Below are 9,621 nucleotides of genomic sequence, written 5' to 3' on the forward strand. Positions count from 1 at the left end.
CACTGGGGCACGCACGTGACGTCCCCACAGCTCCGGAAGCAGCGCCCGCAGATGACCTGCTCGGGCTCTGACGTCCGGTGTGTGCGGTCCCCGTGTCCGCAGCCAGCCCGCTGCAATCCCTACAGCGATAACAAGCGCGTAAATGGATACAACATAACACGGGCTTTCCAATGAAGCCCCCAGGTGGTATCAGTACAAAAGAAGACAACTGAGACCCGCTGCGAAAAGAGAACACCGCTTGCGACAGTCCGTACGAGAGCAGAGGACTGGGGACTCGGGCATGATCGCGGCTTTAAGGGTATTGCAAGACTTTGATTTGTAAGTGTTGATACACAGGCATCTTGGCATTGCGCTGATGAGAGCCCCTGGTCCCCAGCTTGCTAAAACAAGCTGGGAATATTTCTGATAGTTACGAGAGAGAAGCTGAGACAATTCCTGCCGGAATTTATTAACAAATTGTAGGTATTCAAATTTTATCAAGGTTCTCCAAGACCAACTGAATAGTTAACAGATGAGCCCATACTCAATATATAACTAATTATGTAAACTAAGTCAAAATTAAGCAATTATTTGTGATTTTAGTGCTAGGTCTTTTAAAAGCTATGGAGTTCAGAAAAGTGACTGGAAAAGGCTTTACAATGCTCTGCTACACATATTGTTGGTAAAAGGACGGTGACTTGAAGAAGCCACCAATGCTACCAGGCAGAGACTTTTAGTAGGTCAAGCTGGGCTTTTCTGAGGGAATTAATTTGCCGAGTGAGAAAATTCCTCTCGGCAGCTGTGTCTTTGTGCTTCATGAGCAGGAAGTCTAATAGCTGCTTTTCTTGCAGAAGTTGCAGCATTGCATTCTGGAGTTTATCTCCATAGTCCCGAATGGTGAAGGACTGAATGATGAGAGGAATTAGGTTGGACAGGCGATGACCTGCTCCCTGAAAAGAGATAATTACATAATTTAATTAGTAAAGGGAGGAAAGGACAGCAACTTAGATATCCAAAGTTAGTAAGAAATAACAGAAAGCTGCACTTTTTAAATTTCATCAAGTGATTTTAACCTCAGGAGTTAGATTGGAAATGATGAAATCCAAGAGCTATGTTTTCATTTTTATCTGTTTTAAAAGACAGAATGAGACTTGCTCTAAACTTCAACCACAGGTTTCCTCAGGAATATAAACACCAATTATACTAGTTACTGCTATGTCCTTTATACAATGAAATTAATTTTGTAGTAGAGGGTTATCTAAAAAATAACACTTTATAAATAATTTTACTGTTAATGGAATCCAATTTGGAAGCCTGTCCAAACAGAATATGTTCAAAAGTGTCTTATCTAGAAGATAGTCTGACACTTAGTCCTTTCAGTTGCAAGTCGAATGAGCTTTAGTAAAAGCATCCTTGCTGTCATTTTGAAGCACAGGATGCTGAATACACTTAATTAGAGCAGCTCCTGAGAGCCACTAATTAAGGTGCCCTCCCCACCCCATAGCATGTGTAAAGATGCCCAAAAGTATTTAGCTGACGGTTAGAAATTCTATTTCATTGCTGTTTTTGAGCTTTCACTTTGAGCACCACTTGCAAATCGAGAGCAATGATACTTCCACTCCATTCAGCACTGGTGATGCTTTACCTGGAGCACTGTGACCAGCTTTGGGCCCCATTTTATGAAAGATGTGGACAGATTGGAAGGAGTCTAGCAGAGAGTGGAAAGCATGATTTATGAGAGAGGACTAGGCAGGGAGAGATTTGATAACAGTCTTCTAATACTTGAAAGGTGATTATAGAGAGGCTAGAGATGGACTTTTCCCTATGGCTATAAGGGACAGGACTAGGAGCAATGAAGAACAGAAATCTAGCGATACTGGTTCAAATCTCTGCTTTGCCTGATTCATAATGATCGGAAATGAAAAGTCCTACTTTGAATAAGGCAAAGCAAGTAACTGAATTGGCCTATGCCCAAACCATTGATGGGGAGAGACTTATTTAATAAGAAGGGAAGCATCGTCACCTCCTTCCTTGGCAGCTGTATTTCGTGTGGGAACTGATCTGGTAGGTGTTCTCTAAAAACACCTATCAAATTGGACCCTCTAAGCAAATTGGAACCAATGTGGATGGGGGGACTTTTAACTTGTGGATCCTGATAGGGCTTTGGTATCAGCTAGGCTAGGGTTTGCCCAGACATATCCTCTTTTTGGGTCCTCCCATCTCCATCTGAGTGTTTTGTTTTGTTTTTTTAATATCAACAAATGTCTGGGATTTTGCTCCACCTGTGCTCAGCATCAAATTTTTTCCTGGCACTTCCTGGCTTGCCCTAGCAAGGAGCTGCTTGGGGCTGTGGGGAGCAGGGGAGGGGAGAGTGGAGGCAGAGGCATCATGTGCATCTGTGCACATGCCCCAGCAGCTGCAGGCAGGTAAGTCTGTGGGGCATGGGGGTAGGAAGGCCAGGGCTGGGGATTGTGTGTGCGTGCTTGTGCATGGAGGGTGGCTGCAGGTTAAGAGTGAGGGGCACTGGCAGGGCTGGGGGGGCAAGGGATTGTAGGTCAGGAGTGAGGGGCACCAGCAGGGCTGGGGGGGCTGTGGCTTGGGACCTACAGGCACCAGAGGGATGGGGGGACTGTGGGTCGGGAGCGTGGAGCACAGGTAGGGCCACAGGGCTGTGGCTCGGGAGTGAGGGATATCAGCAGGGATGGGGGGGCTGCAGTTTGGGAGTGAGGGGCACCAGCATGGTCTGGGGGGTGCAGAGTACTGTGGATTGCGAATGAGAGGCAGCAGCAGGGCTGAGGGGGCTGTGGCTTGGCAGTAAGGGACAGAGGGGCAGGCACAGGCATATCAGTGCCCCCCCCCCGGCCGCCGCCAGATGTCCTCTTTTTTTTAAACGAAGTATGGAAACCCTAAGCTTGGCACCTAGTTGCCCAGTATTCTCAGGGCTTAGCTATTTCTTAGTATACTCAGAAGCAGACTTTTAGGTACCTATGAAACTTTAGTCCTGGTATTTTAGCTGCTCACAGATTTTAGGCACCCTCAAGATTTCAGCAGATGCTAAACAGGACTTCAGAGGATTTAGATGTGAACATAGTGTCTTTAAAACCTGATGCTTACTGATTTAATAGCTGAGGCCCCATGTTCAAAATTAGCAGGCATCTAACAATATAAGTCCTGTTGAAAGGCAATGGGTTGTAGTCTGAGCAACTTATGTACTCAAGTTCCACTCACTTCCTCTGAGACTTCAACTTCAAGTGCCTGTCACTGTTGAAAATAGGGGTTGATCACTTTTCAAAAGTTTACTCTTCATATACCTGGCTTTGTGTTATATAGGAGAGAGTATCAAGGCTCTTAACTGCTAACTCACTACTCTGACTAATATATAATCCATTACAGTCCGACTCACTTTAGGAAACCACAAAGATGTGTGACACAAAAACAAACTCTACTTGATTTTCTTTGCATCCAATTTGATAGCATCTACCTCCAGAATACCCCATTCTAATAATTACAGCAAGATGTTAGTTTCCATTTTGCTTTCACGAAGATAAGTCTTTCACTGCTTCTTATAACAAACTATATTCAGTATTTGTATTCAGCATTTGATAGATGCACATTTTTTAGCTTAATTGTACTCCAAAAATACAGTTAGGTGTCTAAGTGAATGCCACAGCAGCTAGATTCAGCTGGTGACACCAGCGTACAGAACAGGTTGAGAATCAGTTTAAAACCAGAGTTCTGACTGCTTTTTTTTAATGGCTAAGGTCTGAATTCAGGGACCATTTAAGTTTTGATGGTGAAACTGGTATAATCTGAGAGGAAGATTAATAGCAAGAAGTAGCGTGAAAAAGGAAACTCAAGATGAAGGAGCCCTCTGTTTTCACAACTTCCTGTTACAGAGCGAGCCAATAAACTACTTGTGTAATATGTATATTCCTTCCCCAACCTTTCTGGTCACCCCAGAATATGCCCATGATCTTTTTCCATTGGCTGCTCAAGGTTTTAGTTAAGTCTGACAGTTGTGCATGTACATCAAGTGGGAGATTACATGTGCCGTCTTCCTGTTGGTATCACCATATTCTTAAAACCAAAAGAGAACCCCTTCTCTTGACTGCAGTGGGACTGGATGAACATTATACACTGTTGAATTTAGAATGAAATAGGAATTGCTATTACAGGAATCCAGAAACTCACATTGAAGTATGCCTCCAGGTGACCAGCGAGGTTAACAGTGGATAGGCTCCTGTTTGGAACAACTCCATTAGCATCCTGGAATGTCAGAGTTTTGAGTGCTTCCTCAACGTTGTTAACATTGGTAGCTCTTAAAGCTTTTTTGTAACAATCGTCCTGGCAGTATACAATCTGCTCAATTTTAAATTGGGTTTGGATCATGTTTTTAGCTTCTTCTCTTTGCTGTGTTTTAATGTCTTCAATTCTGCCCTGTGAAGGAAGTTGGAGAAGAAAACTCTCAGAAGCTACTAACCAACAACCAGGCCTTGCTGCTGACAACCAGTTTGCAACTGAACAGATATTGGGAGTGTTGGCCAGTACTATCATATTCTTTCTCAACATGACACGAACACATTTCTGTCCCTGCTCTAGACTCACACACCTCCCACACCGGTCCATAAAGTGTCTTGAGTCTGACGTAGAATAAGTAGATGCCTGCAGTCTTTCAACCTTGGTGTTCTACCAAAAGGTCATTCCTCTGATATAATCTGATTGAGATTTCATGGCAAGCCTTCCTGTCAGTTAAATAACTGACTGGCAGTTTGAGTCCAGCTAAGCCAGTGCAGTTTAATTAGAGCTCTGTTTCATTTTGAGCAGAAACTGAATGACTGAATTATGGTCATTAAAGCCTTGATGTTATCCAAATACAAAGACATCAGCTAGCTCATTTGGGTGACCACAGCATCATGTAAGGTTTGCGCTTCTTCCTCAAAACTGACGTCTTTGGAAAGAGTGTCAACAGCAGATTAGGAGTCATTTTCATGTACACATCTTTACAACTATCCCCACCCGTAAGTGAGGGTGTAATATGGTGCAGCCCATTCATCTCACTGGGAAAGGTGTATTATATATCAATGGAGAGTATAAACACTTTCAGTATTTCTGCAAATAAACTTTTTCTAATATTAGGTTTCTTTGTTACTTATCACTTTTTGAATATGGTAAGCATCTGTAGGATTACATATGTTGCTTAAGGAAAATTAAATTAGAAAGTGACCAAGAGTAAAGGAGTAAATGTGCTCTATAAAAGGCCGTTCAGTATTGTTGTGGCCTTTTATCTCACCTTAGCAGCTCTGATAAGATTGACAAATTCTTGAAAATTAGCTGTGGCGACTTCTGTAAAAGACCATCCAACAATATCTGAGGGGAAAAGAAAAACATAAAATGATGGCAGCAGTCTGATTAATAAGAAAACTAGTCAGTCTCCTTAATTGATCCAAATGACATTACTACATAGCTAGGCTTATCCAGTACAATTTTAATTCCATCATACCATAGGATTGATATAATTTTCTTATCATGTTAAGTTTCTATTTTTTTTAAAAATTACTGGACATTTTGAAAATAGCGCTGTCAAAATCTGAAGGTCATGCACAGAGGTTTGAAGTCTTGACAAAGAAGAATCAGTTAGTGAAATCAGTTTGTTACATATTCATTTTTCCCTCCATGAAGTGTCCTGAGTACATGTGCCAAGACGTGGCAACTCTTGCCACATCAGTCAAAACATAGACAGACTAATACTTCTGAAGCTCTGAGTAAACTTAGTAAATGAAACTCACCAATCACTCTACTTAAGATCTCAAGGGCAGGTCCCTCTAGTTCCCTGATATACTTTTTTACAATGTCCTCAAATGACTTGTAATTGATAAAACCTGGGAGTTCTCTTCCACGATACTGATTTTCAAATCTCCACACATCCTCTTGTATAGCTTTTTTTACTATAACATTAAAAACAACATTATTTTAATTAATTAATTTATAAGCAAAACAATCCATTTTAAAAAGAAGCTTAAATCTTTGTTCTAAAGATGCTTTTAACTAAAATAGAGGTTTTCAAACTGGGATGCAAATACCCCTAGGGATACACAGTAAACAATAAGTGAGGTGTACGTGCCTAAATTTTAATAAAGGCAGTAGAGATTCTGATTAGAGCTGTGTGAAACGGCATCGTTCTATTTCGCCTTGAGTTCCTCTGGTTCAACAGAACAGTGTTTCATCTTGAATTTCATTTAGAGTCAAAACAGATGTCCTGTTTCATTCTGTCAAAAGAGAGAGGCTGTTTCACCACTGTGTTGAGTTTCGCTGGGGATGGGAAGTCAGACCAGCTGGGCTGACTTCCCATCCCCTGCACTAGATTGCCTAGCTGGGCTGCTTCCCCAACCCCTGTGCTTGATCACACCGGGACGGGAGGCAGCCTAGTGGGGCTGCTTCCCTGATCCCCGTACTTCATTGGCCCGCTGGGCTGCCTCCCACCCCTGCACATTCGGGCACAGGGTCAGAAAAGCAGCTCAGCCGGGCTGCCTCCTGCCCCTGGTGTGATCTAGTATGGGGTACCAGGAAGCAGCCCCGCTTGGCTGCCTTCCGCCCCCTGCCAGATCTTGCACTGGGGATGGGAAGTCAGGCCAGCTGGACTGACTTCCTGTCCCCAGCCTATGTTCAAAACATTTTGACTTTCAAAACATTTCAATCAGCCTTGTTTTGTTTAGAGGCTATTTTGATGGCCTTTGTTTCATTCCAATTTTGCTGGCAAAATTTCACATATCCCTACTTCTGATTGGTCAGTGTCTGGTGAGCCATAGTGTTGCCATGAGTTAACACAGGTGTCGACAGAGATATGCCTGGTGTAGGGGGTTAGAGCAGCAATATTGTGCAGGTGAAGAGGTACATGGCGCCCCCAAAATTAAAAACCACTAGATTAAAAGAACTAATGCACAGTGGGCATGTCTACATGTGCTATTAATTCAAATGAATAAACTCCGGCTCAGTTTGTGCTGGAGTTCATTGCTCCTGGGTGCTATATTTACGTGTGTGCCTGGGACCACAGCATGTTGAGCTGGGTTGGAGCAGCCCTAGGTAGCAGGAGCCCTAGGGGGCCAGCCTGTCACCCTGCGGCTGCTCCGACCTGGCTCAGCATGCTGTGGAGGGGCTGGTTGGAGCGCAAGGGTGCTTCAGTACGGGGCTAACTGGCACATAGCCCCCACACTGAAGCCAGCCCCATCAGCATGACCTAGCCAGCCCCATCAGCATCTACATATACACTGAGGTGGAGTAAATAACGCCACCGCAGAATAGTAATTGTGTTGACAAGTACTATCCTACAGCAGCATTTTATTAGTTTACTGTAGTCTAAGAGGGCCACACATGTAGATTCTGAGACTTTACTGTGGTGCTAATTAGGCAGCTCTGCAGTAAATGTCTCATCTTGTTGTACCCAGTATGCATTATAAGACTGATGCAAAATATGCCATTCCTGTTTCTAAGGCTGAGGCATTGTGGTCATTCAGAAAAGCGTAGAAACTAAAAGAGAAGGAAGCTAATCCTGTGGTGGATCAGAATACTGATCCATTAAGCCTGATATCATTCCAGAAGTGACTAATGTCTGGTGCTTCAGAGAAAGGTAAAAAACAAAACAAAACAATATTCACATCACAGGATGTCTAAGCCACGACTAGATTTCTACATAAATTCTAGTACCGCTATCACTAAAGCCTTGTCACTACTAGAGGAATTTAACCATGCTAAATAATATTGGTACCCCACAACTAACAGAAATGGACTATAGTTACTTGAGTCCAAAACAAGTTTTTTTTCCCTTGGTCAACATGGAGAAAGCAATCCTTGTCTTGGATTTGAGTCCCAGTGGTCCAGGTGGGCCCCAGGCCAGTTCTGGGCTCTGTGCGCCAAATTCAGGCTCTCTACTACCCCTGCATGCCTTGATCAGGCTCGGGGCCCCTGTGCTGCCCCTGCCTGGGGCCACAAACTGGGATTCGGCCCCATGTTCTTCATGCTGAGATTGGGGCTCAATACTTCCCCAACATGCTCACTAGGCCCTGCTCACTCAGAATGGGCTGCTGGGCCCCAAGCTGCCCCTGCATGCCAGGATGAAGCCCCAGAGTCCTATACAATTTCTGCCTGGCCCTGCATACGCTGAGATCTGGCTTCGCACAATCAGTTTGAGCCCTGGGGCCCTGTACTGCCCCATGCACTGGGATCAGGCCCAGGGCTCCACACTACCCTCGTGTCGAGGACCAGTGAGCAACCCAAGGATTGAAGGGAAACTAGGTGACAGTGACTATGAGATGGTCACCTTCTCCATCCACCATAAGTCAGGGAAATTGGCCAGTAGGTTAGAAATCCTTGATTTTAGGAAGGCTGACTTCCACAAACTTAGGAGATTAGTGGGCAAGACCCTGCAGAACCATGGCCCGATGAGGAAGGGAGTACAAAGTGAGTGGTCATTCCGCAAGGAAGCAATCCTAAAAGCTCAAAGGAAGTCCATTCCTTTTTTAAAAAAGGCAGCAAAAGGGCTGGGAGACCCCTTTGGCTCAACAGGGAAGTCATGGACCTTCTGAAATTAAAATGAGAAGCCTGCAAGGGACAGAAGTTAGGAATAAATACCAAAAAGGCATACTCAACAACAGTGCACACATGTAGGGAGCAGATCAGGACAGCAAAAGCACCAACCAAATACAAATTGGTAACTGGAATCAAGGACTACTAAAAGTCCTTCTTTAGATATGTAGGAAGTTGGAAAAAATAAGGAAAGCTTAGGACCCCTGATGAATGAAATGGGATGACTGATAACCAACACTCAGGACAAAACCAATCTCCTGAATGAATACTTCACATCGGTATTCCACAAGTGCAAGGGTGTTAGCCTACTTGACAGGATACAGGATGATCATGGTGAGGGTGACCAGCCTCCCATAATTAGCATAGATCTTGCAGGGGAGCACCTACAAAGGCTAAATATCTACAAGTCAGCAGGACTAGATGAACCACACCCAGGAATGCTAAAAGAACTGACTAACATCATTGTGCAAATCATTGCGCCCCGACATCGTCATCACCGACCAGGAGGCCAAGAAGATCGTGATGGTGGACGTCACCATCCCCTTCGAGAACCGGCGCCAAGCTTTCACCGACGCCCGGGCTCGCAAGCGGGAGAAGTACGCCCCGCTGGCCGACACCCTGAGGGGCCGCGGCTACGACGTGACGGTGGACGCGCTCATCGTGGGGACGCTCGGAGCCTGGGACCCCAGCAACGAGAGCGTCCTCCGCGCCTGCCGCGTCTCCCGCCGCTACGCCAAGCTGATGCGCTACCTCATGGTGTCCGACACCATCCGCTGGTCCCGCGACATCTACGTGGAGCACATCACGGGCCACCGCCAGTACACCGACCCCGCCAGACGACCCGCCGCCGGACCGGACCCGCAGGACGCCGCCGCCTGAACCGCCCCCCCCCGACAGGATCCTTCCCCCACGGACGACCCCGCTCCACCCGAAGAGGACCCCCGCGATCGGACTTTATGGACTGGGACACTTTCTCCGAGCCACCTTTTTCTCCACCATTGCGGACCACGGTAACGGGTTTATGTGTACCTATCTCCTTTCTCTCTCAGCGTCGGGAACCCC

At 45.3% G+C, this 9,621-nt stretch overlaps 1 protein-coding gene across 1 annotated transcript in view; it reads right to left on the reverse strand.

Annotated features, from left to right (window-relative positions):
* Positions 1-493: 493 nt before the first annotated feature.
* Positions 494-9,621, reverse strand: part of LOC109302322 (interferon-induced GTP-binding protein Mx1-like) — a gene marked incomplete at its 5' end in the record, with an annotated part of 41,757 nt that continues 32,629 nt past the window's right edge. Inside the window, 4 exon segments of the mRNA XM_019523882.1 lie at positions 494-929; positions 4,171-4,416; positions 5,270-5,346; positions 5,766-5,924. Coding sequence (XP_019379427.1) covers positions 696-929; positions 4,171-4,416; positions 5,270-5,346; positions 5,766-5,924 — 716 coding nt within the window.

This window comes from Gavialis gangeticus, unplaced genomic scaffold (genome assembly GCF_001723915.1).
Source record: "Gavialis gangeticus isolate Ggan-Ray unplaced genomic scaffold, GavGan_comp1, whole genome shotgun sequence".
Classification (NCBI taxonomy): Eukaryota; Metazoa; Chordata; order Crocodylia; family Gavialidae; genus Gavialis; species Gavialis gangeticus.